At 49.4% G+C, this 23,062-nt stretch overlaps 2 protein-coding genes across 2 annotated transcripts in view; one reads left to right on the top strand and one right to left on the bottom strand.

Annotated features, from left to right (window-relative positions):
* The window catches only part of LOC310639331 (tyrosine-protein phosphatase non-receptor type substrate 1-like), a 184,737-nt gene extending 163,484 nt beyond the window's left edge, over window positions 1–21,253 (top strand). Inside the window, exon 5 of the transcript XR_014492275.1 lies at window positions 21,074–21,253. The gene's annotated coding sequence lies outside the window, so the exon portion shown is untranslated. The remainder of the gene's footprint in view (window positions 1–21,073) is intronic.
* Window positions 5,051–22,227, bottom strand: TCF15 (transcription factor 15; the record flags this gene model as incomplete). Its single annotated transcript, XM_083361006.1, has 2 exons — window positions 5,051–6,006; window positions 21,709–22,227. The coding sequence occupies 2 exons, from the start codon at window positions 22,225–22,227 to the stop codon at window positions 5,929–5,931; spliced, it is 597 nt and encodes a 198-aa protein (XP_083217132.1). The 3' UTR covers window positions 5,051–5,928.
* Window positions 22,228–23,062: the final 835 nt, after the last annotated feature.

Below are 23,062 nucleotides of genomic sequence, written 5' to 3'. Positions count from 1 at the left end.
TATATATATATGTGTGGTTTTTTTTCCCTCGGACGCTGAAAATAAAACGGTTGAATGAGTTGTAACAAACAAGGAAACGTGCTTGAAATGAGGGATCCAGGCCAGCAGAAAGCAACCTCTTCAGCCAGCCGTGCGCGGCAGCTGCCAAAAAAGCCAACGCAGTCCTTGGTTGCCTTAACAGAGGGATAGAATTGAGATCACGCGAAGTGTTAATACCACTTTACAAGGCCTCGGTAAGGCCACACCTGGAATACTGCATCCAGTTTTGGTCACCACGATGTAAAAAAGATGTTGAGACTCTAGAAAGGGTACAGAGAAGAGCAACAAAGATGATTGGGGGACTGGAGGCTAAAACATATAGGGAACGGTTGCAGGAATTGGGTATGTGTAGTTTAATGAAGAGAAGGACGAGGGGAGACATGGTAGCTGTCTTCCAATATCTCAGGGGCTGCCCCAAAGAAGAGGGAGTCAAGCTATTCTCCAAAGCGCCCAAAGGCAGGACAAGAAGCAACGGATGGAAACTAACCAAGGAGAGAAGCAACCTGGAACTAAGGAGAAACTTCCTGACGGTTAGAACAATTAACCAGTGGAACCACCTGCCTCCAGAAGCTGTGAACACTGGAAGTTTTCAAGAAGAGACTGGACAGCCATTTGTCTGAAATGGTATAGGGTTTCCTGCCTGAGCAGGGGGTTGGACTAGATGACCTCCAAGGTCCCTTCCAACCTTATGATGATGATGATGACGACGATAAAATCAGGGTTACAGCATGGAAGGTGTACGTGGCCATTTTAAGACCCCTGGAGTTCAACTCCCAGAATTCCCCAGCCAACACGTCTTAAAGTAGCCAAGGTTGGACACCCCTGGTCTACATCTTCTCCTCTTGCAAGAAAAAGCCAAGAGCTCCAATTTGTGTTTTTGAACCAGTTCAAAGCAGTAATTACAGAGGTTGAAACCGAGGCCAGAAAAACATTGCTGGGAAACCCACGAGGAGAGAAGAGAGGTCCTTTGTTCTTAAGATTACACCCAAAATGTGGGTTTTGCTGGTCCAAATTTATTTATTTATGTATTTATTTATTTATTTATTTATTTAATTTGTATACCGCCCTTCTCCCGAAGGACTCAGGGCGGTGAACAGGGCCATAAATACTAAAATACAAAGTACAAAAATTAAGAAGAGATTAAACCATAATGCCCAATAAAACAGATGAATACATAAAAACATAATAAAAATCCCAAAACCCATCAGACCAGGCCGGCTTGTTCAAATAAATAGGTCTTTAGATCACGTCGGAAGGAGCGAAGGTCGGGTCCCTTCCCTGGAACAAGAAGGTACCACATTTTGGCGACCCGACGCGCAATCAAAACGCCCCATCATTTTTCCAAGGCCACTTTTACCGTTGCCAGCACGAGCAAGCATCATTCCTGATTGGCCATCCATAAGTCGAATGTTATGACTTGTTATAAACGTTATGACTGCATTTAGATGACAAGACTTCACTGCAGTAATCAGTCGGGGTTTGCACCTTGTTATCAGAAATTATCCCATCTGTAGAGAGAGATGACCTCAATGGATATTTGCAAGAGCCATTCTCTAGACCAGTGTGTTTCAGACTTGGGAACTTTAAGAGCGGTGGACTTCGACTCCCAGAATTCCCCAGCCAGGATGCTTCAAGAGGGGTGGACTTCGACTCCCAGAATTCCCCAGCCAGGATGCTTCAAGAGGGGTGGACTTCGACTCCCAGAATTCCCCAGCCAGGATGCTTTAAGAGGGGTGGACTTCGACTCCCAGAATTCCCCAGCCAGGATGCTTTAAGAGGGGTGGACTTCGACTCCCAGAATTCCCCAGCCAGGATGTTTTAAGAGGGGTGGACTTCGACTCCCAGAATTCCCCAGCCAGGATGCTTTAAGAGGGGTGGACTTCGACTCCCAGAATTCCCCAGCCAGGATGCTTCAAGAGGGGTGGACTTCGACTCCCAGAATTCCCCAGCCAGGATGCTTCAAGAGGGGTGGACTTCGACTCCCAGAATTCCCCAGCCAGGATGCTTCAAGAGGGGTGGACTTCGACTCCCAGAATTCCCCAGCCAGGATGCTTCAAGAGGGGTGGACTTTGACTCCCAGAATTCCCCAGCCAGGATGTTTCAAGAGGGGTGGACTTCGACTCCCAGAATTCCCCAGCCAGGATGCTTTAAGAGGGGTGGACTTCGACTCCCAGAATTCCCCAGCCAAGATGCTTTAAGAGGGGAGGATTCGACTCCCAGAATTCCCCAGCCAGCATGCTTTAAGAGGGGAGGACTTTGACTCCCAGAATCCTCCAGTTGGCATGATTTAAGAGGGGTGGACTCCAACTCCAATAATTTCTCAATGGGGAATTCTGGGAGTTGAAGTCCACCCTCCCCCCTCTCTTAAAGTCAGCCAATTGGAAAAACCCTGACCTAGACAAAAGGGGGTGATATGCTTGGCAGCTGGCTCATACTGATGATGGTCTCAGCATCCTGGGGATTCTGTGATCCCCCTCCCTTCTTTGCCACCTTTGGACACGCAAAGTTGACAGGGACGGCAAGTTCACTCAACGGCCGCGTTCCTAACTTAACAACTGCCGCGATTCGCTTAACGACGGTGGCAAGGTAGCTCCTAAAATGGGGCAAGGGTCACCTAAAGCGTCAACGCTGCTAACATCGAATGTTATTGCTCGAGAAAGAGATGAAGAAGCAGCCATCTCATAGGTTAAAACTTGTGTGTTGCTTTAAGACAAGGGTCGGCAACCTAAAAAAGAAAAAGAGCCACTGGGAACCAGTTCCATCACAAATTAAAAAAAGAGGGAGCCGCGTGCGTGTGTCCATGCACGCGCATGCGCAAAAAGGTTTTTTGCGCATGCGCGGACGCACATGGCTGCCATTTTTTAAAAAATGAGATGGAACCGGTTCCCGGTTGCCCGATGGCGACGGCCCGTCTGCAAAGCTGCCGCTTTCGGCAGCTTTGCAGACGGGCCGTGGCAGCTTCCTCAAAGAGCGGCGCCCCTGCCCATTCCGAGAGGTGCGCGCGCACCTCTCCGAACGACCGGAGGTGCGCGCGTACCTCCGTGCGAAGGGGCAGCGGCGCCGCTCTTTGAGGAAGCTGCCGCGGCCCGTCTGCTAAGCTGCCGCTTTCAGCAGCTTCACAGACGGGCCGCGGCGGGCTTCCTGAAAGAGCGGCACCGCTGCCCATTCGCGCGGAGGTACGCGCGCACCTCCGGTCGTTCGGAGAGGTGCGTGCGCACCTCTCGGAATGGGCAGGGGCGCCGCTCTTTGCGGAAGCTGCCGCGGCCCGTCTGCTAAGCTGCCGCTTTCGGCAGCTTCACAGACGGGCCGCGGCAGCTTCCTCAAAGAGCGGCACCGCTGCCCATTCGCGCGGAGGTACGCGCGCACCTCTCCAAAGGTTTGGGGAGGTGCGCGCGCACCTCCGCCCATTCGGGGAGGTGCGCGTGCACCTCTCCAAACGGGCGGTGCCACTCTCCATTTGGAGAGGTGTGCGCGCACCACTGCCCGTTGGAAGAGGTGCGCGCGCACCGGGCGGCTGGGAGCCGCAAGAGACGGCTCAAAGAGCCGCATGCGGCTCCGGGGCCGCAGGTTGCCGACCTATGCTTTAAGAGATTGGATTAAATTAGATTAAATTAATCTTAAAATTTTAATTTTATTGTTATTAGGAATTGTGGGCTTTACTAATTTAATTCTATTTTATTCTTTTTGTACTGTTTTAATTGCCCTGTGAACCGCCCTGAGTCCTTCGGGAATAGGGCGGTATATAAATTCAACAAATAAAATAAAATAAATAAATAAATAAGGTTGGGAGGGGGGGAAGAGGAGGATTGTTTCTCAAGGCCATCTGAAATTAAAGAAGATAAGAGCTTGGCGGGTTTTCTAAGGGAAGGGAAACTGATTCTTTAAATTAATTGGAGAATATGATTAATGACAAAATTAGAAAGGTGGAGAATTGGGTTTTAACATAGTGTGCAAGGGGGCGGAGATTTCAGATTCCAGCTTCCTTCGAGCAAGCATTTGCCGGTGTATTAGGCTAAATAAAGGACTTTTAAGGTAAACAACGCCTCAGAGTCACTTGAAAAGCCCATACATGTCGGAAACGTGACACCTGTTCCTTCTAGGGCAGGGATCTCCAAACTTGGCCCTTTTATGACTGGTGGACTTCAACTCCCAGAATTCCTCAGCCAGCATGGGGGAACTATAGCCCCTTCATGGCTGGTGGACCAACTCCCAGAATTCCTCAGCCAGCATGGGGGAACTATGGCCCCTTCATGGCTGGTGGACTTCAACTCCCAGAATTCCTCAGCCAGCATGGGGGAACTATGGCCCCCTCATGACTCGTGGACTTCAACTCCCAGAATTCCTCAGCCAGCATGGGGGAACTATGGCCCCTTCATGGCTGGTGGACTTCAACTCCCAGAATTCCTCAGCCAGCATGGGGGAACTATGGCCCCTTCATGACTCGTGGACTTCATCTCCCAGAATTCCTCAGCCAGCATGGGGGAACTATGGCCCCTTCATGACTGGTGGACTTCAACTCCCAGAATTCCTGAGCCAGCATGGAGGCACTATGGCCATACATGTCGGAAACCTGACGTAAAAGTCTCATTTAGCCACAGAAATGTTACCCTCAGTTGTGGTTTAAGTCAAGGACATAAAAAAATGACCCATCTGTTTGTCCCTTTTCTCTAGAAATAACCAAAGCTGACCCAGTCTCTTATCTGAGGACCCAGATTGTTGGGGGCAATTAAGCTGACTTTGTAATAATGCCGCTTGGGGTGTGTGTGAAAGCCCTAATAAGCAGGCAGATACATAGAATGAAGGCTACTGCTAAGCTTGTAAGCTGCCCTGAGTCTTTGGAGAAGGGCGGGATATAAATGGAATTAAAATAAAAAATAAATAAAAATTATCTCTCTGGGCTGTTTCTCCATGTAAGGATGTGGGCTTGTGTTATTTCGCGGGGGAAACACCAGGAACAAACAAGGGGAAGTGATGAAGAATTGCACAGGGATGAGAGGGTGGGGAGGGGGGAAAACCACATATTTTCTTTATTTTTAAGCCGGGCGGAATAAGGAAACAACTTTACAACGGTGACCTCATAGATCAGCAAGCGAGGTCAAGTCGTCTTCCAACCGTTCCTCCTCTCGTCTTATTTTTTTTTTCTTCCCCCCCAGCTCTTCCAACGCCAGATCCAGAGGGAATCTGTCCGCGTGGTTTTTTTTGCCCCCGAAGACAAACACGTCTTCTTTCCAAAGCAGGAGCTTTCGTGAGAAACACACACACACACACACACACACACACACACACACAAAGAAAAGCTTCTGCTTTTGAGCAAAGACGCATTGTTCGTCTCGGATCGACTGCAACCAAACTCCTGGCTACCCGCCATCCCGGATCCACTCCACTCGCCCTGCAAAAAAAGCAAACCCCCCCCCCCCAAAAAAACATCCCACTTCCAAAAATCCCTCAGTCAGTAAGCAGCAGGGCCAGCAGCTGGAAGAGTCGGGACAGGAGGTCGGAGAACGTTGCGGAAGTAACATCTGGAGCCGAGTTTCGAGACTGTCCTTTCAAAGAGACCCCCGCCCCCAATCCAGCAGGGCTTGGCCCTCTTCCCGTCCTTGCTCTCCCAGCTCCAGCCGTGGTCCCTGAAATAGGTGAGAGTCACCCTGAGGTCCGACCGGAGTCCGTGGCTGGGCTGCGTGGTCCCTCCATTGCAGACCCGATCCCTGGCTGCAATCGACAGGATCTTTCCTCCTGCACGGTCTCCTCCGAGTCCCGACCACGAAGCCCCTCTTGGCACCCATCAGGTTCCGTGGCCCCCAACTGTCCCAGTCAGGAAGACAAAATCCGGTCGTCCAAGGCACGGATCTCCCTTTGGCTGGCCTTCTCCGACAGACGAGTGTCCAGGGCTCACCGCCGCAGCATCTTCACCTGATTCCCACCTCTGGCTTTTAGACAGCTGCCGCCAGCGAGTTCCCTCCGGCTGCCCTAGACGGAAGAGGAGAAACGGTTGAGTGGCCTCTTCCATAGAGTCAGCCCGCCAGGCCTTCCTACACTGTCCTCTGGGCTCCAGCTCGGGAGGGTGGGGTGGGGATGGGGCGCAAGGGAGAGAATCCAACTTTCTATGAATCTCAACAGTAGTTTGGTTTATTTTAAACGTGTGGGGTTTTTTCCCAATAAATAAAAGAATAAAATAAACTTCTCTATAAGTGGGATAGAATAGACAGACAGAAATAGAGAAATAGAGACGCAGATAGATAGAGCAGGGGTCCCCAACCCCAGGTTTGCGGACCGGTACCGGGCTGTGGCATGCCAGCATCCGGTCCTCGCAAACAAGCAAAGCTCCATCCGTGGGATGCAGGCAGCACACAAAGCCACGCACTCTCCGGTCCGCGGAAAAACCTCTCTCCACAGAACCGGTCCCTGGGGCCCAAAAGGTCGGGGACCTCTGAGATAGAGCCAAAGGGAGAGAGAGAGAGAGAGAGCAGAGATAGATAGATAGATAGATAGATAGATAGATAGATAGATAGATAGATAGATAGATAGATAGATAGACAGACAGACAGACAGACAGACAGACAGACAGACAGACAGACAGACAAGATAGAATATGTGATTAGACAGACAGATAGATGTAGGCAGATAGATAGATAGATAGACAGATAGATAGATAGATAGATAGATAGATAGATAGATAGATAGATAGATAGACAGACAGACAGACAGACAGATATAGATACATAAGATAGAATATTTGATTAGACTGACAGATAAATGTAGGTAGGTAGGTAGGTAGATAGATAGATAGAATATGTGATTAGACAGACAGACAGACAGATAGATAGATAGATAGATAAGATAGAATACGTGATTAGACAGACAGATAGAATATGTGATTACAGATAGATAGATAGATAGATAGATAGATAGATAGATAGATAGATAGATAGATAGATAGACAGACAGACAGACAGACAGACAGAATATGTGATTCTCCAGGTGCCTCTCGGAGAAGGAAAATTTCACAAATCCCAAGTGCAGAGGTATTGAGTTCCTACATCGTCCTAAATCCAAGTGTGCTTTGCCCATTTATACCAGTGTGTGTCATGCTGAATAATGTAACGTGTGAATCCAAGTCAGAGTGGCTTACAAAAAATCACAGTTCAAGCACAACATGTCTGAATCTAAAGAAAGCATCCAGCTTTCCAGTTCTGTCCAGGCATTGCAGCTTATCAATGATTCCCTCTTTCTATCTTCAATCTGCTCATCCTATTGTCCTATAACTAACCAACAATGATGGCAGGGTTTGCCAAGCCTAGCAACCTTAAGCGGTGTGGACTTCAACTCCCAGAATCCCCCAGTGCTTAGAAGCAAAGCCTGTAAGTCGGGGGGGGTCTTCAAACGTGGCCCTTTGGTGACCTGTGAACTTCAACTCCCAGAATTCCTCAGCCAGGAGTTGAAGACCATCAGTCACAAAAGGGCCAAGTTTGAAGACTGCTGCTGTAAGTCGTGATGGTGGTAAACTGTCACCATCCGATTGGACCACATTTTTTTGTTTTTTTGTTTTTGCTTTTGCAGTGGTTGTTAAGAGAATGCAGCAATTACAGCTACTCCTCAATTCATGATGGCAGTTGGGACCACAATTTCCGCTGTTAAAGCAAAGCAGTTGTTAAGTTGCACCCTGACCTGAAAACGTCCAGTACTGTAGCACCCACAAGCTCTTCCATTGTTTAATTATGCTCCCTGTCAGGAAATTCCTCCAGATTTCCAGGTTGGATCGCCCTCTGACCAGCTTCCACTGAATCATCGCTGGATCCAATGATCAGCACTGGAGGTTTTCAAGAAGAGACTGGGCAGCCATTTTTCCGGGAAGGCCTAGGGTCTCCTGCTGGGGCAGGGGGTTGGACTAGAGCACGGGTCGGCAACCCGCGGCTCCAGAGCCACATGCGGCTCTTTGAGCCGTCTCCTGCGGCTCCCAGCCGCCTGGTGTGCGCGCACCTCTTCAAACGGGCAGTGGTGCGCGCGCACCTCTCCAAATGGAGAGTGGCACCGCCCATTACGAGAGGTGCGCGCGCACCTTTCCGAAGGGCAGAGGTGCATGCGCACCTCTCCAAGCCGCCGCCGTCCCGTCCGGAGACCTGCCGCATTCGTCAAACATTGACGAACATGGCAGCTGTGCAAATGGGATGGCGGCGGTTTGGAGAGTGCGCGCGAACTCGCCAAACCGCCGCCATCCCGTCTGGAGACCTGCCGCGTTCGTCAAACATTGACGAACATGGCAGCTGTGCAAATGGGATGGCGGCGGTTTGGAGAGTGCACGCGAACTCGCCAAACCGCCGCCATCCCGTCTGGAGACCTGCCGCGTTCGTCAAACATTGACGAACATGGCAGCTGTGCAAATGGGATGGCGGCGGTTTGGAGAGTGCACGCGAACTCGCCAAACCACCGCCACCCCGTCTGGAGACCTGCCGCGTTCGTCAAACATTGACAAACACGGCAGCTGTGCAAATGGGATGGCGGCGGTTTGGACAGTGCGCGCGCACCTCTCCCAAGCCGCCGCCGTCCGGAGACCTGCCGATGTTTGGGGAGGTTTGGGGAGGTGCGTGCGCACCTACGGTCGTTCGGAGAAGTGCGCGCACACCTCTTGGAATGGGTAGCGGCGCCGCTTCTTGCGAAAGCTGCCGCGGCCCGTCTGCAAAGCTGCCACTTTCGGCAGCTTTGCAGACAGGCCATGGCAGCTTTCGCAAGAAGCGGGGCCGCTGCCCATTCACGCGGAGGTACGGAGACCTGCTGATGTTTGGGGAGGTTTGGGGAGGTGCGCACACTCCTACGGTCGTTCGGAGAGGTGCGCGCGCACCTCTCGGAATGGGTAGCAGCGCCGCTTCTTGCGAAAGCTGCCGCGGCACGTTTGCAGGCTGCTGAAAGCGGCAGCTTTGCAGACGGGCCATCGCCGTCACGCAACCGGGAACTGGTTCCATCACACATTAAAAAAAAAAGGCAACCTCGCGCGTCCGCGCATGCGCAAGAAAAACCCATTTTGCGCATTTTTTTATGTGTGATGGAACCGGTTCCCAGTGGCTCTTTTCCTTTTTCGGGTTGCCGACCCCTGGACTAGAGGACCTCCAAGGTCCCTTCCGGCTTTATTATTAACAACCTGCCTCCAGAAGCTGTGAATGCTGCAACACTGGCAGTTTTTAAGAAGAGACTGGAAAAGCCATTTGTCCAAAATGGTTTAGGGATTCCTGCCTGAGCAGGGGGTTGGACTAGTTGACCTCCAAGGTCCCTTCCGACTGTGTTACTCAGGGCTCTTTCCCAATTATCCAACACTAGAGAGGAGACTGAAAGTCTTCCTGCCAAGGAGAGGCTGGATCCCCACAAGCAATTGCACCTCTGGCTTCAGCAACGGTGCAGAGTAGAAGCCGATGTGTGAATGTCCCAAAGGTGCTTTTTTCCCCCCCTATCCTACAATCTATTCTGTTCTGTTCTGTTCTGTTCTATTCTATTCTATTTTATATTGTATTTTATTAATTAATTTATTAATTTAATTTCTATACTGCCCTTCTCGCCCTTCCAAACCATTCCATTCCATTCCTTTCTTTGCTTTTGCCTTGAAGACATTCCGCTTCTCATCCAAGAAGCTTCTTCAGAAGTGAGGAGAAGTGAAACGCCTTCAAGGAAAAACAAAGAAAGGAATGGAATGGAATGGAATGGAATGGAATGGAATGGAATGGAATGGAATGGAATAGAATAGAATAGAATAGAATAGAATAGAATAGAATAGAATAGAATAGAATAGAATAGAATAGAATAGAATAGAATAGAATAGAATAGAATAGAATAGAATAGAATAGAATAGAATAGAAATACAATATAGAATAGAATAGAATAGAACAGATTGTAGGATAGGATAGGATACGATAGGATAGTACAGAACTACAGATAGGGTAGTAGAACAGAACAGAACAGAACAGAACATATAATAACAGAGTTAGAAGGGGCCTTGGAGGTCATCTAGTCCTGCTCAGACAGGAAACCCTATATACCATTTCAGGCAAATGGCTGTCCAGTCTCTTCTTAAAAACCTCCAGTGCTGCAGCACCCACAACGTCTGAAGGCCAGCTGTTCCACTGGTTAATTGTCCTCACTGTCAGGAAGTTTCTCCTTAGTTCCAGGTTGCTTCTCTCCTTGATTAGTTTCCATCCGTTGCTTCTTGTCCTGCCTTCGGGCGCTTTGGAGAATAAGCCTAGTTGCCTTTTGGAAGAAAAGAGGGGGGGAGCACCTTTGGGACAGCCATGACCTGGATGCCTGAGAATCTCCATCGACACCTACGTGTGAATGCACATTCTTGCCTCTTCGTGGCTCTGAGCTCTTGAGAAGGGCTTGAGGCTAAAGGGGACCCGGAAAATCGGTGTTCGGCCTTTCCTGGAATCCAGCCGATGATCTCACCAAAAGTTGCCCTAGCAGAGGTTGAGAAGTCATCGGAATCCAGAACAGCCTGGAATCCCAGCTGCTTCCCATGCTAAGGTCCAATGGCTTTCCACGGGGTGTGTGTGTGTGTGTGTGTGTGTGTGTGTGTGTGAAGGGAAGAGAGGGAGCTTATTTGCAAAGCCACGCCCCTTGTCCCACAAGGTTTTCGACCAAGCGCAGCTGGAAAAACAGCACCGCAAATACCCCTGGGGTCATGTGGAATTCTGCCTTTGGCCCGGGGGTTCCAGGCCTGTACAAAAATAGCCTTTAGAGCAGTTACTTCCCAACCTTGGCGACTTTTAAGAAAGACGGGTGGACTTCAACTCCCAGAATTCCCCAGCCAGCATGGATTGGATGAAATGGGGTGAAATAAAGGGCTGAAGGGATTTCTGTAATACCAAAAAGGAAGTAGGGATAATGAGCTTGTTTATACCTGTTGAAAACAAGGTTGGAACTTCCTTCCTTCCCATTAAACGTCCTCCCTCTCTCCCTAATTATCTTTCCTTCCTTCCTTCCCTCCCATCAAATTTCCTCCCTAATTATCCTTCCTTCCTTCCCTCCTTCCTAACTTCCTCCCTCCCTCCCTCTCCTTCCTTCCCAAACTTCCTCCCTCCCTAATTATCTTTCCTTCCTTCCTTCCAATCAAACTTCCTCCCTCCCTAATTATCTTTCCTTCCTTCCTTCCTATCAAACTTCCTCCCTCCCTAACTATCCTTCCTCCCTTCCTATCAAACTTCCTCCCTCCCTAACTATCCTTCCTTCCTTCCCATCAAACTTCCTCCCTCCCTAATTATCCTTCCTTCCTTCCTTCCTATTAAACTTCCTCCCTCCCTAACTATCCTTCCTTCCTTCCCATCAAACTTCCTCCCTCCCTAATTATCCTTCCTTCCTTCCTTCCTTCCTTCCTTCCTTCCTTCCTTCCTTTCCTTTCTTTCCTTCCTTCCTTCCTTCCTTCCTTCCTTCCTTCCTATTAAACTTCCTCCCTCCCTAACTATCCTTCCTTCCCATCAAACTTCCTCCCTCCCTAATTATCCTTCCTTCCTTCCTTCCTTCCTTCCTTCCTTCCTTCCTTCCTTCCTTCCTTCCTTCCTTCCTATCTATCCTTCCCACCTCCCTCTCTTCTCATCTTCCTAATCAAGGAGAGAAGCAACCTAGAACTAAGTTGAAATTTCCTGACAGTGAGAACGGTTAATCAGTGGAACTGCTTGCCTCCAGAAGTTGTAGGTGCTCCATCACTGGAGGCTTTTAAGAAGAGTCTGGACAGCCTCTTGTTTGAGCAGGGGGTCGGACTAGAAGACCTCCAGGGTTATCCTGTTATCTAAGCCCAAGTTGTATGAAATCCCATTCCATTTCTAGAAAGGACTATTTTTAAACTGCCCCCAAGTATTTGTTTGTCAGAATCTCAGAGCTGGAAAAGGAAAAAAATAAGTGACTGCAAGCTTTACCAGATCCTCCGTTTGCAGGGGCAGTTTACCTTGGAATATTAGGCAAGACAGTAAAGAGAGCAAAACAAAGCAGTGAGATTGTGATTGCTCTAACTTAGAAAAAACTCTCTAACACAATGTTTCTCAACTTTGGCCACTTTAGGAGGTGTGGACCCTCAACTCCCAGAATTCCCCAGCCAGCATATCTGTGCTCTTGAGAGTTAAGGAGTTCTTGAACAATTTAAAAGAATATTTGGACTGGTTCATCACTTCCCTATTTAATTTACTTTTAGGTACAATAGGGATAGTATGGGATAGTATGGGATAGTATAGTATAGTATAGTATAGTATAGTATAGGATAGGATAGGATAGGATAGGATAGGATAGGATAGGATAGGATAGGATAGGAAATATGGAATAGAATAGAATAGAATAGAATAGAATAGAATAGAATAGAATAGAATTAGAATAGAATAGAATAGAATAGAATAGAATAGAATAGAATAGAATAGAATAGAATAGAATAGAATAGAATAGAATAGAATAGAATAGAATAGAATAGAATAGAATAGAATAGAAGGTCGCTGAGGCCACCTGGAGGCTGACCTGCGTCCTCAGGGTCACCTGAGTGGTGCAAATGGGTGGGGAGCCTTCTTGGCTGCAGGATGTTTTTCTGCCCTGGGTCCCTTCATGGTTGAAGACGGGCGCAGGATGATGGGGATGAGTCTGTGTCGTCTGCATCTCCAACTAAGGTCCATGGGGTTGCCTCGAGTCGGACATGGCTTAGTAACTGAACAACAGCCCTGTGCGGCTGCAAGAATTGGACCATAAGGGTGGCTGAGCACGAAGAATTCATGCTTTCGAATTGGGGGGATGGAGAAGACTCTGTTGTGATTCAGTGTCAGCCTGTGCTCCCAGCAGCTGAGTCGGAGGAATCTGAGGAGGAGGAGGAGGAGGAGGAGGGGTTTGGAGAGCCTTTGGTGTCGGAGGGAGGCTCTGATGCACTGCAGGACTCTCAGCCTGGCCCCTCCAGTCATGTTCCTCATGAGGCTCAGCTGTGTGAGGAGGTGGTGTCGGACTCAGAGGAGTCACAGCTGAATCTGTTCAGAGACGCTAGAAGCAGAAGGCAATCCAGCAGAGCCGAGCAGAGCAAATCAATGAGGCAACTCAGTGAGAGGAGGAGAAGGCAGTGAGAAGCCACGCCTTGGGACTGATAATAAAAGGGGAAGGTGTGGGCAGGGCTGGTTGCTGAAGGCAACCGTTCGGAGACATGCAAAGAGAATCCTGGTCTGTTCTTGCTAATCTGTTTGACTCTTGTTTGGCTCTTGTTGGATGTTTTCAATCATGTATTTTTGGTTGAAGAAAATATGCTGCTGCTTTTTTGTTTGAAAGACTTTATTATTTGGAACTGTAAATAAATTTGGGTTGGGTTTTTTTTTCCAGCCTATGGATCGTTAAAAGGAAAAAGGGGTTGTCCCTGACACGCAAACAGGGCCGGTCGTAGGCTGGAACAGAACAGACTCTTCAGAGTCCCTTGGACCCGAAGGAGATCTAAGCAGTCAATCCTTAAAAGAGGTCTGCCCTGACCGTTCTTTGGAAGAACAGACGCCGAAGCTGAAGTTCAAACACTTGGGCCATCAAATGAGAAGGCAGGACTCCTTGGAAAAGGCCCTGATGTTGGGGAAGATGAAAGTCGAAAGGGACGGCAGAGGAAGAGATGGTTAGATAACCAATGCAATGAACGTGAACTTGGGCAAACTCCAGGAGATGGTGGAGGACTAGGGGCCTGGCTTTCCATGGTCCGTGCAGTTGCAAGAGTCAGACATGACTTAACAACAAAAAGCTGAACCTATATGAGTTCATTCAGATATATGGGCTTGGTATAATAATAATAATAATAATAATAATAATAATAATAATAATAATAATAATAATAATAATAATAATAATAATAGTAGTAGTAGTAGTAGTAGTAGTAGTAGTAGTAGTAAAAAGTTGGAAGGGACATTGGAGGTCTTCTAGTCCAACCCCCTGATCAGGCAGGAAACCCTATACCAGACATGTCAAACTCGTGACATCTCGTGACGTCGCGCAATGTATCGGCAATGGGGTGGGCGCAGTTTTGGGCCGGCAGTTTGACAACCCTGTCCTATACCATTTCAGACAAATGGCTGTCCAGTCTCTTCTTAAAAACTTCCAGTGTTGGAGCACCCACAACCAAGAAGGCTCCACACTCATTTGCACCACTCAGGTGACCCTGAGGACACAGGTAAAAGTCCAGGTGGCCTCAACGACCCTCTCAAAGAAGGCAAATGACCAGCTCTCTGCAAGGAGTATAAGTCCTTCCATTCCCCACCATCCAGTCAGAACCCGAAGAAGCTTCTGGGACGAGAAGCGAAACGTCTTCAATCTAATCTGGTGAATGGGGACTGTCGCCATCCTCCACCGGAAGACAAGACAAGAAGCAAAGGATGGAAACTAATCAAGGAGAGAAGCAACCTAGAACTAAGGAGGAATTTCCTACGGGTGAAAACAATTAACCGGTATAACAGCTTGCCTCCAGAAGCTGCGGGTGCTCCGTCACTGGAAGAGACTGGACAACCGTTTGTCTGAAATGGTTCTCCTGCCTGAGCAGGGGGTTGGACTAGAAGACCTCCAAGGTCCCTCCCATCTCTGTTATTCTGTTAAAAACAAGAAAGTCCAGCTGACTCTGGAAAAAAAGCACCTTTGGGTCTTCCGTATTTCCAGGCTGGATTTCCTTCTGACCAGCTTCCACCCATTGCTTCTTGTCTTGACCTGGGGTGCTTTGGAGAATAAGTTGACCTCTTCCTCTCTGGGACAGCCCCTCAAGTACTCATGTCACGCTAAACCAGGGGTAGGCAACCTCGGCTCTTTTATGGCTCATGGACTTCAACTCCCAGAATTCCTGAGCCAGCTAAGCTAAGGGGAAAGGGAGGTTTCCAAGCTGAGCCATGCTGGCTGAGGAATTCTGGGAGTTGAAGTCCACGAGTCATGAGGGAGCCATAGTTCCCCCATGCTGGCTCAGGAATTCTGGGAGTTGAAGTTCACAAGTCATGAGGGGGGCATAGTTCCCCCATGCTGGCTGAGGAATTCTGGGAGTTGAAGTCCACGAGTCATGAGGGGGCCACAGTTCCCCCATGCTGGCTCAGGAATTCTGGGAGTTGAAGTCCACCAGTCATGAAGGGGCCATAGTTCCCCCCATGCTGGCTCAGGAATTCTGGGAGTTGAAGTCCACGAGTCATGAGGGAGCCATAGTTCCCCCATGCTGGCTCAGGAATTCTGGGAGTTGAAGTTCACAAGTCATGAGGGGGGCATAGTTCCCCCATGCTGGCTCAGGAATTCTGGGAGTTGAAGTCCACGAGTCATGAGGGGGCCATAGTTCCCCCATGCTGGCTCAGGAATTCTGGGAGTTGAAGTCCACGAGTCATGAGGGGGCCATAGTTCCCCCATGCTGGCTCAGGAATTCTGGGAGTTGAAGTCCACAAGTCAGGAGGGAGCCATAGTTCCCCCATGCTGGCTCAGGAATTCTGGGAGTTGAAGTCCATGAGTCATTTATTTTTATTTTATTTATTTTTATTGCATTTATATCCCGCCCTTCTCCGAAGACTCAGGGCGGCTTACAAGCTTAGCAGTAGCCTTCATTCTATGTATATGCCTGCTTATTAGGGCTTTCACACACACACACCCAAGCGGCATTATTACAAAGTCAGCTTAATTGCCCCCAACAATCTGGGTCCTCCTTTTACCTACCTCGGAAGGATGGAAGGCTGAGTCAACCTTGAGCCTGGTGGGATGCGAACCTGCAATAATTGCAGGAAGCTGGTGTTACTTAAGGAGGCATTAGCCCACTGCTCCACCAAGGCTCATCAAGTCATGAGGGGGCCATAGTTCCCCCATGCTGGCTGAGGAATTCTGGGAGTTGAAGTCCACGAGTCATGAAGGGGCCATAGTTCCCCCATGCTGGCTCAGGAATTCTGGGAGTTGAAGTCCACGAGTCATAAAAGAGCCGAGGTTGCCTACCCCTGCGCTAAACCTTCTCTTCATCAGACAAGACACACCCAGTTTCCTTTAACCGTTCAGGCCTTGAATCCTTAAAAAGCCAGTCGATGTGAACCAAGCTTTATCGTGCTCCGGTGTCTGGCAGAGAACGCTCAGTTCATCCCGGTTTGTAAAAAATGTGTGACTTTTGTGTTTCAAGGACCTCAGACTTCAACCCTGAGCGACAAATATTCTCCCCTATCAGTGGTTATTTCAACCCGTATGGGCGATTTTTCACTTTGACCTGTGTTATCCGTGAGCAATGGGTATTTTGTACGGTGTATTTTTCCTTAAATTAGTCGGTGGCCGCTATAAAGGAAGAATATCAAGGCGAGCCCAGGTTGTGACAGTGGCCTCGGGCGCTACCTTAAACCATGGTTAGTTTGGGCAGTCATTGGTCACTGCCAGCTCGTGTCTAGTGGGAAGGAGCCCTGTAAATAGTGTTTACCCGCCGTGCAAAGAAACATCCTCTTTGGTCTGTCCCAAACCAACTTGAGAAATTTGGTTTCGGACAGTGATTCTGGATTCTAGCATTGCCCTCTTGAAAAGGGGCAGAGATCTCTTGATTTTTAATTTTTATTTTTCCCCATCGATTTGACTGATATTTCCTCGCTTGCCCTAAATACGGGCGAATAGCCCGATGGTTCATTTGCACAGAAAGGTCATTATAGAGTGTGACTCGTTCTTTTTTTTTCTTTTTCTGCCAAGGATTGTTTTTAGCAAGTTTTCCCTGGAACGCTGCAGCCAATTTTGGTCACCCTATCGCAAAAAAGATGTTGAGAGTTTGGGGAAAAAAAATTCAGAGAAGAGCAACTAAGGTGATCCAAGGCCCGGAGGCCAAAACATACGAAGAACAGCTGCGGGACTTGGGTTTGGCTAGTCTAAAGAAAAGAAGAAATAGGGGAGACAGGATAGCAGCGTTCCGGTATTTGGGGGGCTGCCACAAGGCAGAGGGGGTCAGGTTGTTCACCAAAGCACCAGAGGGAAGGATGAGAAACAACGGTTGGAAACCGATCAAAGAGAGAAGCAACGTGGAATTAAGGAGAAACTTCCTGACAGTGAGGACAATCAACCAGTGGAACAGCTGGACACCAGAAATCATGGACGCTCCATCACTGGAGGTTTTTAAGAAGAGACTAGACAATCACTTGTCTAAGATGGTCTAGGTTCTCCTGCTTGAGCAGGGGGCTGGACTAGAAGACCTCCAGGGTCCCTTCCAGCTTCTATATTCTTTCCCAGGGTGAAAGAACACATTAAGACAACAACTTAGTAATCGTCCTTCCTCATGAGCTTCACACGGGTTACTGAGAAGCTAAAATCCAATCCTTTTACTTCTAACTTACTTTGAACATCCTCAGTGATGGAGGAGTTCTTGGCAATAAAATTGCAGATCAAATATATATATATATATCTGACATTCCCGCTCATCCAAGCTCTGGCATTTTCAAAAATTATCCTTTGCAAGTTGCATGATATTAGTCCCTTGATTAAGAGGAGACCCCCTCAAACTGTGAGTGAAGATTTCCCTTCTGCTATTTTTAATCCTGGTTCAACTAGGACAGCAAACCACGGTTTATGCTAGTAACCTAGGCCAATTTGATCTAATGGTTAAGGCACCAAGCTACAAGGCAGGAGACGGTGAGTTCTAGTCCTGCTTTAGCCATGAAAGCAGACTGGGTGACTTTGGGCCAATCGCCAGGAGACGGTGAGTTCTAGTCCTGCTTTAGCCATGAAAGCAGACTGGGTGACTTTGGGCCAATCGCCAGGAGACGGTGAGTTCTAGTCCTGCTTTAGCCATGAAAGCAGACTGGGTGACTTTGGGCCAATCGCCAGGAGACGGTGAGTTCTAGTCCTGCCTTAGCCATGAAAGCAGACTGGGTGACTTTGGGCCAATCGCCAGGAGACGATGAGTTCTAGTCCTGCCTTAGCCATGAAAGCAGACTGGGTGACTTTGGGCCAATCGCCAGGAGACGGTGAGTTCTAGTCCTGCCTTGGCCATGAAATGCTGGAGAAGACTCCTGCGAGTCCCTTGGACTGCAAGGCGATCAAACCGGTCAGTCCTAGAGGAGATCAACCCTGACTGCTCTTTAGAAGGCCAGATCCTGAAGTTGAAGCTCAAATACTTTGGCCACCTAATGAGAAGGAAGGACTCGCTGGAGAAGAGCCAAATGCTGGGAAAGGTGGAGGGCAAGAGAAGAAGGGGACGACAGAGAATGAGGTGGCTGGATGGAGTCACTGAAGCAGTAGGCGTGAGCTTAAATGGACTCCAGAAGATGGTAGAGGACAGGAAGGCCTGGAGGAACGTTGTCCATGGGGTCGTGATGGGTTGGACACAACTTTGCAGCTAACAAAAAAAGCCATGAAAACGGGCTGGTTGACTTTGGGCCAATCGCCAGGAGATGGTGAGTTCTAGTCCTGCCTTAGCCATGAAAGCGGACTGGGTGACTTTCAGCCAGTTCCTTTCTCTCAGCCCAACCTACCTCACAGGATTGTTGTGGGCAGAAGAAGAGGAGGAAGGAGAGTTGGATATATTCACCATCTTGATACAGGATACAAATAAATAAACCAGTCTAGCCACTCACCTGTGTTCCAGATAGAAACTATCCAGAATGTCATTATTTTCCACTATCGGACCTTCTCCGCAAATTCTAGCCTGCCTTTTTGGGGGCTTGTTAAACTAGTTTCAATTGATGGCTGAAGTAATTAAAGTGAAATCACACTTTTTTCAGTTGTCCTCAAGCCTTTTGGGGGGATTGCCTGTTTTTTCGTTAACTGCTATGCGTAAGCCCAAATGTTTATCCTGTTTTTTTTTCCTCCTTTTTTGGCAAAAGTGGAGTCGCGGGCACACCAAGATGCCCACCAGCCGTGGTAAATTGCAAAACCTAAACGAAAATTTCCTTCACGCCTTTTTCTTTCTTCCCAAACATCAGAACAAGATTTATTATTTATTTTTTTGTTCTTTCTGGCATATCCAATCTTCCTCTTTTTACACCCACATCAGATCCACCCAACCCTTCCTATGTTTGGCATGTGGGAATGGAATTTTCATCAAAATTTCGGTCAGGGCTGTATAGACTAAAATATTTGGCAGGCGAGGTTGCATCTAAAAAAACCCAAAACAGATAATTAACGGGGAGTTAATCAAAGGTCCAGCTACATGCGCATCTATCTACCGAAAAGAAAATTGAGCGTGAATTATTTCAGCAGCCACTTCTAACTTACCGTATTTTCTGGTGTATAAGACGACTTTTTAACCCATGAAAATCACCTCAAAAGTTGGGGGGTCGTCTTATACGCCCAGTCGTCTTATACGCCGGAAAATACGGTATCTTTCAGAGATTTGGGACATAACCCATAATTCAAGATTGTGTGTCTAGAAGTCATCCCATGCCACTCCAGGCTGTATGCCCGGTGAGAAAGTTATAGGACTCTTTAAAGACCATCAATATTGTTTGTTCACTATTTGCTCGTTAACAGAAAATTGAGTTTCGTCCCCTTTTTAATTCCCTGTTTTGTCAACATCAGTCAGAGGGGCTGAGTTTAAGACTAGCGTCTGTCTCGGGGAATTCTGGGAGTTGAAGTCCACCCATCTTAAAAGTAGCCAAGATTGAGAAACCCGGCTTTTACAGGGAGGCCAGGATTGCCCTGAACAAACAAGGTTTGATTTCTCATTGGCAAAAGAACCCTGCCTTTGAAAATGGCACACACACGAGCATGATTTAAATATTGAATTCTAACACCAAGGATGACGCCAATCAGGATGTTGTGCATGCTAGATCTGCAACCTAGCTAAGCAGGCTGTGTGAACGCTGCTAGCCGCTCCGAATCTCAGCGTAATAGATGAAGGTCTGGGTTTGTTGTTTGGGGCCCGTTTTGTGTGATCTCGGTGGCGTCGGGGAATAAGGTTATTTTAATCAGAGCTGTCCATTTGGTTTGATCTTTTATCTGCTTTTATGGATTCTGCAGTTTTGCAGGCTGCCCAAGGTCCATTGGAGTTAGGTGGCTAGTAAAGTCAAATAGATAAATAAATGTGTTTTTGTACCCATGGCTGAATAACAGGAGACAGACCTTCGGTACGTGGTCCAGAATCCTCCTTCCCTGTCTATTAATTTTCATTTCTACTAGTCCATTTTAGGATGACTCCAAGCCAGTAAAGAGAGGGTCAGAAGGCCAAAGAAGCAGAGGCAAAATAAGGACTTAGCTTGCTTATTATGGTGGTAAGTTGCGCAGTCAGTCAGATGTTATTAATTTTTGCTTCTCTCCACCTTGCAAATTTATTTATATTCCTTTTAGTCCCAGCACTCTATAGCTTGTTAGGAAGGAAGGAAGGAAGGAAGGAAGGAAGGAAGGAAGGAAGGAAGGAAGGAAGGAAGGAAGGAAGAGGTGAAATAGCAGCAGAGTAAAAAGGGAGAGAAAAGAGAGAAAGAAAAAGAGAAAAAAAAGAGGGAGAGAGGAGAAATCTAAGTGAAAGGGAAAGAAAGAGAGAAAATGGGAATGAGTGAAGGAGAAATGGAGACAGAAAAAAATGAGAGAGAAAAAAGAACGATGAAAGAGAATGAGAGAGGGGAAAAAGAGGGAAGGAGAAACAGAAACAAAGAAAAGAGAGAGAGAGAAAAGGGGAGGGTGGAAGGAAGGAAGGAAGGAAGGAAGGAAGGAAGGAAGGAAGGAGAGAGGAGGGAGGTGAAATAGTGACAGAGAAAAAAGGGAGAGGAAAAAAAAGAAAGAAAAAGTGAGACAAAAAAGAGAAAGAGGAGAAATCTAAGAGAGAGAGAGAGAAAGAGAGAGAGAATGGGAATGAGTGGAGGGAAATAAAGACAGAGAAAACAGAGAAAAGAAAGATAAACGAGAGAAAGAGAATGAGAGGCAGGGAAAAAGAGGGAAGGGGAAATAGAAACAAAGCAAAGGTGGAGAGAGAAAAGAGGATGGAGGGAGGGAGGGAGGGAGGAAGAAAGAAAGAAAGAAAGAAAGAGGGAAGGAAGGAAGGAAGCAAGCAAAGGAAAGAAAGAAAGAAAGAAAGAAAGAAAGAAAGAAAGAAAGAAAGAAAGGAAGGAAGGAAGGAAGGAAGGAAGGAAAGAAAGAAAGAAAGAATGCAGGCAAGGGGAAGGAAGGGAGGGAGGAAAGAAGAAAGAAAGAAAGAAAGAAAGAAAGAAAGAAAGAAAGAAAGAAAGAAAGAAAGAAAGAAAGAAAAGAAAGAAAGAAAGAAGAAAGGAAAGAAAGAAAGAAAAAAAGAAAGAAAGAAAGAAAGAAAGAAAGAAAGAAAGAAAGAAAGAAAGAAAAAAGAAAGAAAGAAGCAAGGAAAGAAGGAAAGGAAGGAAAGGAAGGAAGGAAGGAAGGAAGGAAGGAAGGAAGGAAGGGAGGGAGGGAGGAAGGAAGGAAGGAAGGACCAAATGCCCAGCCTATAGGCAACTCCGGTGTGTGGGGTGGGGGGATGGGGGTGGGGTGTGGACTTATTCTAAGGACCAGGTGGAGGACTCGAATTCCGCAGCTCCAGGTGCAAATCCCACCAAGCCACCCCAAACCCCTTGCGCTCGGGAGGGGGAGCTGGGAGCCAAATTCCTCTTCCAGCCACTTTCCCCCCTCCCTCCCTCCCTCCCTCCCTCCCTCGCAGGGCTGTCGTTTTTCGGAACCCTTCGGATCCCCCTCCCGCCTTTTTCCAGCTGCCAGGGCGACCAGGCGAACCTGCCCCGTCGGGCCCGGGGCAGAGCGGGCTCCCTCCCCCCCCCCAAAAAAGAAACTCACCCCTTTGCGCTGGTTGCTGAGGCAGAAGGTGCAGATGGTGCGAGGCGGTCCGGCCGTCCCTCCTTCGCCCTTGGCCCCGCAGAGGGCGCGGAAGCAGGGTTGGCCGTCCGGGCATCCCTCGCCCAGGAGGAGGACGTTGGCCAGGTGGGAGATGTAGCTGGAAGCCAGGCGGAGCGTCTCGATCTTGGAGAGCTTGCGATCCACCGGCTCGGTGGGGATCAGGGTGCGCAGGGCGCTGAAGGCCGTGTTGACGCTCTGCGTCCGGTCCCGCTCGCGGGCGTTGGCCGCCTGCCGCTGCTGCTTCACCACCACCACCGGGCCGGGACCGCCTCGGAGGCGGCGGCGGCGGCGGCGGAGACTGCTGCTCCCGCCCTGGCAACAGCCGTAGGAGCGCTCCGAGGCGTCGCTCTCGCTCCGGCCTTCCTCCTCCTCCTCCTCCTCCTCGTCTTCCTCCGACAGCAGGCTCAGCTCCGGGTACAGCACCTGGGCGGCCACGGGGCCCAGCACGGTGAAGGCCATGGCTGACCCCCCCCCCCACCACCACGCCAAAAAAAGAAAAAAAGAAAAAAGGGGGTGGGTGGGTGGACGGAGCGCCGCCGGCCGCTGCTGCTGCTGCTGCTGACCCCCCCACCACGCAAAAAAAGGGGGGTGGGTGGGTGGACTGAGCGCCGCCGGCCGCTGCTGCTGCCCCCCCCCACCACGCAAAAAAGGGGGTGGGTGGGTGGGTGGACGGAGCGCCGCCAGCCGCTGCTGCCGCTGCTGCTGACCCCCCCACCACGCAAAAAGGGGTGGGTGGGTGGACGGAGCGCCGCCACCCGCTGCTGCTGCTGCTGCTGAGCCCCCCACACGCCAAAAAAGGGGGGTGGGTGGGTGGGTGGACGGAGCGCCGCCAGCCGCTGCTGCTGCTGCTGCTGCTGACCCCCACCACCACGCCAAAAAAAGGGGGGGGTGGACGGAGCGCCGCCAACCGCCGCCGCTGCTGCTGCTGCCGCTGCTTCCCCCACGCACCCACCCGCAGCCCCGCCGGCTCGCGCGGGGAGCCAGCTGTGCGGGAGCCCGCCGAGCCCGCCGGCTATTTAAGGCGCTGGGCGGAGCCGAGCCCACGGGCCGGGCATCTTCGCCCGCCAATGGGCAGCTCCGGCATCCTCCCGGATGGCCAATCAAGGGGCCAGGCGGCTCGGGTCTCCGAAATTGAAAAGCTTGGCTGCGGTGGGGAGGGGGGGGGCAGCCGAAGCGCCGCCGGGTGGCTCGGGCGGCGCACGTGGCGGCGCCGCTTTTGACAGGCGGCCCGGGCGAGACGCCCTCGCAGGGAAGGACGGGACGGGACGGGACAGAATACAGAAGACGGAATGGA

The sequence above is a fragment of the Vipera ursinii genome (assembly GCF_947247035.1).
Source record: "Vipera ursinii genome assembly, chromosome: 3".
Taxonomy (NCBI): Eukaryota; Metazoa; Chordata; class Lepidosauria; order Squamata; family Viperidae; genus Vipera; species Vipera ursinii.
Note: the sequence above shows the minus strand (reverse complement) of the source record. Positions and strands in the feature narration are given on the sequence as shown.